Source organism: Lactuca sativa, chromosome 5, assembly GCF_002870075.4.
Source record: "Lactuca sativa cultivar Salinas chromosome 5, Lsat_Salinas_v11, whole genome shotgun sequence".
Taxonomy (NCBI): domain Eukaryota; kingdom Viridiplantae; phylum Streptophyta; class Magnoliopsida; order Asterales; family Asteraceae; genus Lactuca; species Lactuca sativa.
Window position 1 is genome coordinate 284,182,333 of NC_056627.2, and position 12,192 is coordinate 284,194,524.

Here is a 12,192-nt window from a genome sequence, read left to right on the forward strand (position 1 = left end):
AATTATAGTCAGTTCTAAAAATAAATAACATTTTTACCAAAATACTCCCTCATTATTACTTAACCAACTAAACATTTAATGGAATATTAAATGCAAAGTAAGGACAAAACTGTTATTTTATTATATAAAGTTAGTGGTAATTAATATTTTTCTTAGTCTGTGTGTTTTTATCTGTGGACAATAATATTGGGACGGAGGGAGTATATTATATATATATATATATATATATATATATATATATATATATATATATATATATATATATATATATATTAGATTATAATGTGGATGGACAATTATTATGTGGACGTGTGGATAAAGCTATTTTATGAACATTACTAAGAGAATATGTTGTTTAGTAATATGAATACGTTCAATCTCACAGAACTATTGTTATTTTAATGGATTCTTACAAATTCTAATTCATTTTTGTTCTCATTCATCGTTTTTTATTTATTTTAATTCTTACAATATCTACTCAATAAATATCCTGATAAAATTCTAGAATGAGAATAATTAAAAAAAATGTATAATAATCTTATAGACGATTTAATTAGTGAAAATGCTTAATAATTAAAATAATTATATAAGATTGAACGTATTCATATTATTAAACAACATATTTTTTCTTTGTAAATCTCACAGAATAGCATTATCCACACGTCCACACAATAGATGTCAATCCACGTTTAAACCTAGCCCTCTCTCTGTCTCTCTCTCTCGCTCTCTCTCTCTCTCTCTCTCTCTCTCTCTCTCTATATATATATATATATATATATATATATATATATATATATATATATATATATATATATATATATATATTGAATATTATGTACTATAAAGGTCAATTGTTTTTACCACAAGTGATAAAATAAAGTTCTTTACAATCTTATTTTCTACTTTGTTTTTTTACTTAGTTTTATATAGAACAATTGCTTTTACACAAGTGATAAAATAAAGTTCTTTACAATCTCATTTTCAATTTTATTCTCAGTTTTTTTGGACATTAATATAAAAACTGGACCTTAATAAAAAAAAAAAAAAAGTGCAAATCATTGGGTATTTTGTAGTTTTTCATCTAGAAAATAACATAAAAAACATGTTGTGATCTTATACTTCTAGTTTCTAGAATCCAATAAAATATAATATTCAATTTCTTCCCACCAATGCGCGACTCATCCCCTTTTTTCCTTCACATCCCCTTAAAACCCAATTAGAATCAACCTTTCTATTCTTCTACATCAATTTCTTCATATAAAACTTAATTGAGGATCATATTTGATCAAAACTCACTGTGATTTCGTACTTTTCTTCTGAAAAATTCTTGATAAAATGAAAGCCGGAAATCCTCTAAATCTCACGTCTCTGAATCACGTCTCCTTCCTATGCCGATCACTACAAGAATCAGTCGACTTCTACACCAAAATTCTTGGATTTGTCCCAATCAAGAGACCTCAAGATTTTGATTTTGATGGTGCATGGTAATCCAATCAATTCAGTAGACCATGTTAAAAACGAGGTCACTCTGTTTTTGTTGCTTTTGTTTTTCCATTAGTAATGCTCTGTTTTTTGTTGCTCGATGTTATCTAGGCTTTATAACTATGGAATTGGGATACATTTGATTCAATCAGAAAACCCAGATAAAGTTCTCAAGAAAACTGAAATAAATCCAAAAGATCACCATATTTCCTTCCAGGTGGGCAAAACTTTCCCCAGTTTTCTTTCATAATTCATCTCTGTTCTCCAAGTTCGTCATACTCTGCTATATATCAAGTAAAGATAATTGAAAACCCCAAGAATCAGCATACAATTTTTTTCCGACTTTTTGGATGTTTAATCAAAATTCAGAAGTTCAAATTTGAAGGTTTTTTTTTTGTCATTTGTGAGTTGTAAACATGGTCATTTTACAAAGGATGATAAACATACGATGTGTGAAAATGTGTGTACAGTGTGAGAACATGGGAGCTGTGGAGAAGAAACTGAAAGAAATGGGGATAGAGTACAGGAGACAGAGGGTGGAAGAATATGGAATCCATGTCGATCAGTTATTTTTCCATGATCCTGATGGGTTCATGATTGAGATCTGCAACTGCGATATTCTTCCGGTGATTCCCATCACCGGAGAGATGGGTCTATGGAGCTCCCGGATTCGTGCTCTGCCGCTACAAGCAGCAGTAACAAATACGACGGTTTGTTCTGCTGTGAAAAGATAGGAGAATTCAAAAATTGGTGGTTGTGGCTGTCAGGTTGTGATCGGGGCTTCTTGCTCCAGCCTCCGGTGGTGTTTTCAGTTGGGTTGCTTGCTCGGAATAAGGGTTTGTTTCTGAAAGTGATAATTTGAATTAAAATAATCATAATCAACTATAACAAACGGGCTATGTAAAATATTGTGTTTGTATCATTATTATTATTATTATTATTTTTGGAAAAATGTGTTTATATAATTATATGTGCTTTGAAATTTGTGATAATTATATAATCAGGTGTTGAATAAGTTTAATTATTTTGTTTCTTAATAAAAATTTATTAACTGATAAATTGAACTAGAAGTGTAGAACGATATTTTTATATAATGTGATCTATTTATATGTAAAATATGGAAAAAAAAAATTAATGTTTTAAACATCTAACCTAATAAATTAAAATCATTTTTACAAAATGTCATCACATTTTATTTTTATGATATTTTTAGAATTTTTCCTTTTTCATTTGGTTTTTCTTTTTTGTTTTTTATTTTTTTAAATTTAAAATCCACATTTTTCTATAAGATTATATATATGAAGTAAACAATGTTATTAAATTTTAGAATAAAATTTTTGCCTTCTTTTGTGAGGGGTTATATATATATATATATATATATATATATATATATATATATATATATATATATATATATATATATATATATATATATATATATATATATATATAAAGTTATTTAAAATATGATATTATTTTTTTTATTAGTATATACTAAATTGCTTATTTTATTCATTATATTTTTATATTTATATAAAAATAGTATTTTAAAAAATATGTAATACTTATAAATTTATATTAGATTTTTATTTTTAATAAACTCGTGATATACTCGGTTCACACACATAGTTATTAAGTCATTAATAACATAAAAATAGCCGCACATAATTCAAGCAATTAAATCTATTCATAGTAGAAATAATCAATCATGTTAGGTTTTTTTAGTCCATAAATTAGGGTTATAAAAACGTTTGGATAGTATTTTTTTCAAGGAGATAAGCTAAAGATATGATTTAACTATAAACGATTGTGTATTTATTGTCACATTCATTTACTCAAACTTGTAAAATTTAATTTAATTTATCTTATAAAAATGACGAGTTAGTATATGCCTACGATTTAACCTAAAACCTCATTGTTAGAAATATCTTGTTAGAAATCATGTTTCTAACTTATAAAATTTAATTATCTGCAATTTAAAATTGTAATAATTTTGTAAAAGATACACAATGAAACACTCCATAAACTCAATGTTTTAAAAACCGGTTTGAACCGGCCGGTCAAACCGGTTAATCGGAGAAAATAACGGTTCAATTAGATCCGATTTTATGTCTATTTCTGATCCGGAATGAACCGACCGTTTTTTACAAAAATCCGGTTGAACCGGTTAAATTAAATAAAAACACATAGAAATGAATTTTTTATAACAAATTATCAGTTTTTTTTCCATATATTTAGATTTCTTTAAATAAAAACACATGATAAATGTCATAAAGTTTTTTGATTCGTTTGTATTCATCTAAAACTACTTTTTTTATGTATTATATTTTATTTTATTTTTAATGTATGTGGATTTATGTGGAACTTACAGTTATGTGTTTTTAATGTATTTGGATTGATTTTCAACTTGTATTTCTGTATATTTTTAATGTTTAAACTTGTAGATATCTATATGTGTGTAGAAAATAGGAAAAAATATAAAAATGATAGAACCGGTTGAACCGACGGTCGAACCGGTTAAACCGGGAACCGGTCACCATACCGGTTCAACTTAAAAACCGGTTTTTAAAACAATGCATAAACTCCTAAATTGAATCTTACAATGCCTTGATATAACGTACTTTTAGTTTATTTTACTTGTTGGGATGTAAAGCTTGTTGAGACGAGTCTAGACCTAGGTATATGTGTTCTCGTGTAGTATATACATGTCAGACACGACTTCACATGACACGAATTTGTAAAACACGAATATAACAAGAATTATAAAACGTGTTTTGGGTATCAAACACGAACACAACATGTAATTAATCCATGTGTCATGTTTTGGTTAGGACGACAAACTAAACTACTCCTAAATTACTACTTGTGTCTCTAACGAGACACAAACTTATGATCTCCCAACTAAAAGAGTCACTCCTTACCGTTAAGCCAAAGATTGTGTAACATGTGACCAAATACTACACGTTGATAACTATGTTACATGAAAGTAAAGATTTACACATGTAAGATATGAAACATGGATTAACACATGTAAATCACGAAACAATATTTTTAATTTCTAAATAGTTTTAAATTGGTCCCTAAACTTTCAGTAAATGTAAAATTTAACACTTAAATATAAAAGATCTATAGGTGTGTATACATGTTTATATGTGCCACATGTCACACAAATTTAATATGTATTATACGTGTTAAAACGAATAAATTTATGTTTGACATGTATGAGATACAAAGTACGAATTTAAAATTCATATCAACACAAATAGATACAAAACATGATTTTTTAAAACTCATACACAAAAACTCTTGTTTTGTATCGAATCGTCAGGTCTAGATAAGTCCTTTTTCAGCTTCTTGATATTGTTAGACATATTTAAATATTTCATTGTTATGGAGTTTTTTCGTGATATGAAAATACTCTTGAAAATATTGTTGTTTTATGTGTCAAATTATATTTTAGATGATTTTTTTGTAACAATGTTGTTTTAGACATTTGGTGTGTGTTGTATGAGGGAGAGTGAATCGGGTGTATATGACATTATTTTATTTATTTAGGAGTTTTATAACTTTTTATAATTCTTTGTATTATGGCTACAAATAAAGCATTTTTAAGTGATGGTTTTATTTATTTATTTCATTTTATCCTGCTCTCTCCATATTGTCGATTTTATACAATGTAAAAGCCTTCACCTTCGTCAACTATATTACTACAAGTTTCTTTTACTTGTGGATTTTTTCCCCACAAAGAGTTTTATCTATACTAATTGTATCAAAGCCTACTTTCCTAAAACCCTTGTCATTTTATATTGAAATCAATTCTTTTTCTCTCTCTCTCTCTCTCTCTCTCTCTCTCTCTCTCTATATATATATATATATATATATATATATATATATATATATATAAGTATGATCAAACGAGAACATCAAAAATGTTGAAAACGCGAGAACAGTCCTGAACCAACCAATTTATAATATTAAGTTACTAATTTAATATTTAAATTAAATTGCAAGTCCTAAAATGCAGGGATAATGATTTTAGTTACTTAAAACTTTCATTTAATTTAAATGTTTTCGGTATTTTAAAATATACCAAAAAGATATTTAGGTAATTTTATCAGCTTGATCCTTAAAATCAGCCACCATCATCTCTCCGTCTCTATACCTACGCTCATGTCTTTTTGAAGAGAACCCTAATTCATACGTCTTCTTCACCGATCAAGCAACCCTGCATTCGTCAAAAAATAGTGATTTAATGAATATTCATTTATGATTACATGTATTCGTTTGTGAAAAAAATGATAAATTTTAGAAATTTTTTATTTTAAATTGATGAAAAAAACATTGGATTCATGTTTGATGCATACTATTTGTGAATAGAAATATATATTCATTTGTGATTGTGAATAAAAGTTTAATCATTTGTGATGGAGCACGAATCTATTTGCTATATTAGTTTTTGAACAAAAGTTTTATTTGTAAATACAACTGTATTTATTTGTGTTTGAAGTTGTATTCACTTCTTTTTGAAAAGAAAAAAAAACGTAGGTTATTAATTTTGGGGAAAAGTGATAAAAAAAATATTTTTTTGTTTTATAAACTAAAAATATTATTAATTTTTTAAGTAACTAAAATCGTTATCCCTAGATTTAAGAGTTGCAATTTAATTTAAATATTAAATTAGTGTCACCCTCGAACCAGACGGCGGAAACGTCCGCGGGCTCGTGTGATTAACAATTGAATAATCATCACAGTGAATATACATGAAACATAACAAATTCGTCACTAACATTACATAATACAACAATCATTGTTCACATAAAGTACATTGTTAAAATACATAAGTTCATATTGTTAAAAGTACGATTAATGCTGTTACATAAAACAAAACCATACACACTTGGAAATCTTCCAGCTTGACGATTACCTAAGAATACAAGTTATTTTGAAAATGGTCAACATATATAATGTTGGTGAGTTCATAAATATGTTTGAGTAAAAGTCTTTGTATTTTTCATAAAAACCCAGAAAATCCGATATTTTCTATAAAATGTCTGAAAATGATGTAAAAATCAAGTATAAATGCATGTATGAATTTCATTGTTATAACTTATATGAATGTAATTTAGATTCATTGTATTGTGAATAAATGATAAATGTATATGAATAATTTCCCCAGAAAATCCGATATTTTCTGTTTTATAACAACGCCTAGATTCTTGTTTCGTTAAATAAGTCGTTTTGCATTGACACAGTCGAAGAGTTTATCTTCGAAAGGTTAAATTTTTGGTATTGAATCCCTATATGAGTCGTTATAACCATGCATGATAATGACTAGGTTGCCTTTCTTGGCATTTTTCCAAATGCCGGTATTGCTCAAGATTTTGTCACCATAGACTGGCCTGGTGTAGCTGTAGCGAACAGCTAAGGCGTGGGGGGTCACCTCGTATAGATCTATACACAAACTCCCGCTTTCCTACCAGGAAACTCTGATTATAATTACAGGTTACGATTGTACACTTAGAGGTGCCAACCGACATGTCTCACTAGATTCTCAACCCCTTTTGTACTATGTTTAATGTTTACGTATATGTGGTATGTTTTTGTATTCGAAAGGTACATATGTAAGTATACGAAGTTTAATGATTACGCAAAGGTATAGTTACAGTCTACTAGTACGTGAAATTTCCATTCCAAGCCCTATTAGCATGTAATTAGACCACAAAGGCCCAATAACATGTAAGAGGGTAATTTAGGCCCAATAGGCATGTAAATGGGCCATAAAAGCCCAATAAACATGTAATTCATAACTTAGGCCCAAATTAACATGTAAGTGGGTCTCAAGGCCCAATAAACACGTCATGGAAAATATTGGGCTCAATATACACTTGAATGGGCCCTTAGGGCCTAATGGCCAAGTAACGTGAATATTAGGTCCAATAAATAGTTATCGACGTATTTTGATCATTTGTTTTATTCCGTTGTTTCTTTTAGCTCGAGGTTTACTTGATTGATGATAAGAAGCTTTCTTTTTGTAAAATGACATTTTTGGCCAATAATCCTATAAATTTTCAATTAGGGTCCAAAGTTTTTATACAAATGACATTTTAGTCCATAATTTATAAAATTTGCAATTTTTGTCCCAAATGTTTTAGAAATTCACAAATTTAATCCAAAATTTTATATTTTGACATTTAAGACCTAGTTTTGCAGAAAATTGCATTTTCATCCCTTCGTTTGTAAAAATTTACATTTTTGGTCCAATTTGAAAATAAATTGTTATTTTCACCACTAAATTTGGTTTATTTACATTTATGACCCAAATTTTACTCAAATAACATTTCTAATCCCAAAAACTTCATTTTTTTTGCAAGTTTGGGCCCAAACCGTGAGGCCCAAAAGTTTTGGCCCATTAAGCCCAAATTTGCATTTTTGGCCCTTTTTAAAGTATGCTTAACATAAAAAGACCTTTTTATACATGTAGGACCTGTTTGATCCCTATAAAAACATAAGTGTCACTTTTTGTCCTTATCTTTTGTTTTCTTTACAATTTTTGGCCTTTAACAAGGTTTTTGTTGCAATCTTTTGTTTCTCAAACATGTAATCCCTTTTGGCTTGTTAATGTGATGTATATAATGACATAGTTCATAGATCTTTGTTAAATAATACTTAAAATTTTGAGAAATGCTAAGATATAACACATGTTTACCAAATAAACTAAGAATTTACACAAAACATGCATATAACACATAGATCTACACATTTTACTTGCATTCTCCCCCAAAAATCATATAAAAACCAAAAACAAGGGGGTGAGAACTCACCTTTGCTTGTTGTTCTCGGTTTTGAAGAAGAAATTGAGAGATTTTTGGTCTTAGCAAACTTTTTGAGTATATTTCGAAGTTAAAGAGTTCTAGGAAGTAAAATCACAAAATAGATGTTGATATGGAGTGATTTAGCTAAAGAATGAAGTAATCAAACTTAAGTGTACAAGATCTTACCAAAGATTGATGAGATTAGTGAAGAATCTTCTTCGAACACATGCAAAATCTCGAAAATCTTGGTGGAAGGAGGATGATGATTTTAGAGAAGTTTGGAGAGAATTTTTGAGTGTGTGTGTGTGTTTTGGCTCTTGGCCGAGAATAGAAGAAGAAGAGAGAGGAGAGAGTGGTGAGGTGACTATCATGGAAGTGGGGTATCTAACATTGTTACATGTTGAACAATATGGAGGTGACACCTCCAAAGTCAACCCCCCCATTTCACTTTTTTTTTTTTTTTTGTTTTTATCTATGGGCCGAGATTTTAGGCCAAGAAGAAAGGGTGGAGTAGTTTGGGCCCATTAACTTTAGTTAGGACCTTTGGATCCTAAACATAAATTTTTTTGGCCCATTGATCCCTTGGAAGCATTCATGGCCCAAATAGAATAAAAGAATGGGATTATGGCTCACTAAGGTTAATTGGATTAATTATGGCCCAATAAGGCCCACTAGGGTTAGAATGAATCATTCTAGACCCAAATGGTCCAAAATGTTTTAAATTTATGAATTGGGTCCAATTAGGATCCAATTAGGGCTTCTAAGTTCAATAAAGTTGAATTGGGTGCTTATTGGTCTATTAGGCCTAATAAGGAAATTCTAGTCCAATATGGACTCATACTAGGATTCTTAGGGTTTTTAGACTCTTTGTTGAATATAATTGATGAATCTAAATGAGCATTGAGTGAAATTTACTTAGAGTACTTGTTTTACAATAGATGAATGGTTACACAAGAATAGAATTTCCTAGCTAAAATGCTAGTTGTGACAATTAGTAAGTTAACCTTATAAATTGGTTGGTCTATAACTGTTCTTGCGTTCTCAACCTTTTAGACGTTTTCATTTGATATATATATATATATATATATATATATATATATATATACAGAGAGAGAGAGAAAGAGAGAGAGAGAGAGAGAGAGAGAGAGAGAGCTAGGTTCAAATGTTTCTAGCAACTATTGTGTGCATGTATTCACCAATGAGAATTCAGGAAATAATAAATCATTAAATAAATTAAAAAATGGTATAATGGTAAACTTAGTATATCTAATTATGGTAAAAAATAATAAATCATTTAATGTCTCCTTTAAATAATGGAAATCAGTTTAAAACCCTAGATATCACCCTCTTTTTCGTCTGCATTGAACATCGCCTCTTCCTCCAGCGAACATCCTTCCATCCATTGGCTCTCCATCGTTACCTATTTTAGCATAGAAGGTTGATGAACTCAAACACGTTCTTGCTGTTTTGGATGATAAAGGAATATGACATTGTTGCACAGTTGCACCTGACACTAAGAACCCTCTCTCAGATCCTTATCCTTTCAATCTCATGTTTCAGACCTCAATTGGTCCTGCTGGTGTGAGCCCTGTGTCAGTATTATATCTTATATTAGTCTACTATTTTCATATTACTTTACTTCATAATTGCGATGATTATGGTTTTACATTCTTCCAGGTTTTACTCATTTCATTTTATATGATTCAAGTACATACGTCCTAAAACAGCACAAGGCATATTTGTTAACGTCAAAGACTTATATTATTACAATGGTAGCAAGCTAACTTTTGATGCTGCTCAAATTGTTCAATCTTTCAGAAATGAGGTATTTTTTTAGGTTAAGGTCTGATCGAATTGGATTTACTTTTTGGTTCCATGATTATCGATTTTTACTTTTTAGTTGCATTTGTTGTTCAATCATGATTTGATTTGTATTCACAAGATGTCAAAATGGTGTTCTTAGTGAAGACACATGTTTTATTCTTTAAGAATATTCTACAACAATTGTATACTTTTATTATAATAATCTGTATAGAGTGTTATATTCTAACAAAATCATATAAGAATCATCTTGTCAGGGTTCTTTCGGAATTATATTTTAGATAGTAATTTAACATGGTTGATTGTATTTAGATTTTTGGATGCATTCTTTGTAATATATTGTTTACGTTTTTATTAAATATGTTAGTTGACAACTCTCTTAGAATATACATAAAGTCAATCTCAAAAAGTATTTTGATCTCGAAAATTTGTCAATTCTATTTGAATTACTTTTTTAGATTAAGCTATATGTATTGCTTTTTATATTTATAAAATTCTGAAAGATTTAAAGGTTTAGTAGTAGTATTCTAGTTACTTAGTTTTTTATGGGTTTAGGTTTTGAAGATGTCATGTTCTCTTCTTGGCTATACTTCATTCTTTTTATATTTTGGTTATCTTTTTAGATGAAAGATCAAGTTTTATTTCATTGATAAACTATGAATGGTCCTCCAACATTTGCAGAATACAAATTCTTTAAGAATATTTAAAACCATTCTGCAAGAATATTATTGTTGTATTCTAATAGAATTGTAGTTAATTTTTTATATATTTAATGTGCAGTTGTTATAAGTGTATCACTACAAAATATTTGACAATGAATTTATGATAGAAATGACTTGAAGACCTGATGGGATTGAAGAATGATCACACTCACTGTTTAAGAATGTTGTTATTTTTAAAGAATTACACTTGTTATTCTTTCAGAATGTTGTTATGATTCAATGAATCACAATCATACAATGTAATTATTTGGTATATTATTAGTTCAAGAATCGATTTTGTGTATTCTAACAGAATAAAATCGAAAATATATTTACTAGTTTATGATTGACATTCTATCATTCTGACAGAATAAAATCGAAAAATATATTTACTAGTTTATGGTTGACATTTTATCATTCTGACAGAATAAAAGCGGATTTTTAAATTTGAATTAATTTAAAATATTCAGATTTTTAAAAATAAATGAATTATCCCTAAAAATCCGAAAATTTCCTTTTTTAATATAGGTTAATTGACTAAAATGACCTTATGTTGAAATTTGTGTGATTATATGGTATATGTTATCCTATTCTAATATTATAGACCCTCAGATCATGCCTTTTGATTCTATTTCATCCGGTGGTCCAGATCTGTGCATTCTAGCATACAATAGTTAGTAAAAACAAAATAACTTATATATATATACAATGTTGTAAAAATCGGAAAACTCGGCCGAGTACTCGACGAGTTACTCAGACTCGACCATCTACCGAGGCGAGTTCTTCTAACTTGGCTAAAAACTCAGAAATAATTTAAACTCGGTAGAACCTAGACTGACTCAGTCCAACTCGGATAGACTCGGACTGATTTCAACTAAACCGGTTGGGCCTATGAGTTAACACGGTCCAAAGTGGCCTGATATGAGAATAACAGGCATGCCTCTTATTTCTTTGTTTGAGTCGATGTGCGATCAATATTACATAGACAAATGAAAAGAAACGTTACCTCTAATATCACAATGCGATCGATGCCTCTTAGAAAATGAGATCGACGCCTCTTCACAAATGAAACTAAGCTTGTACATTAGCGTCATTTTCTCCTCTTCATATATGAAATCAAAGTTAACTCACAATTGAAATCGTTGGTCTCACTCGAGTCATTATCAACTTCGATACTCTCTTTTTAAACGAGTAATCGCTACTCCCCTCTTCACAAAGGGTTGCTTACTTGGTTTTCAAGTTATCCAATTTTGTGACATAATATTCTTTTATTTAAAATTTTTAATAATTTTATGATTCAAGGATATAAATAAATCCTTTTTAGTGATGGTTTTATTTATTTCATTCTCACCTACACTCTCGCTGTTGTCGATTAT

The 12,192-nt window shown here is 29.1% G+C and overlaps 1 protein-coding gene across 1 annotated transcript; it reads left to right on the top strand.

Moving 5' to 3' along the window:
• The first annotated feature begins 1,160 nt into the window (after positions 1–1,160).
• On the top strand, positions 1,161–2,447 carry LOC111910213 (glyoxylase I 4). Its single transcript, XM_023905999.2, has 3 exons — positions 1,161–1,484; positions 1,594–1,699; positions 1,953–2,447. Exons 1-3 carry the CDS (start codon positions 1,336–1,338, stop codon positions 2,214–2,216), a joined length of 519 nt encoding a protein of 172 aa, XP_023761767.1. The 5' UTR covers positions 1,161–1,335; the 3' UTR covers positions 2,217–2,447.
• Positions 2,448–12,192: the final 9,745 nt, after the last annotated feature.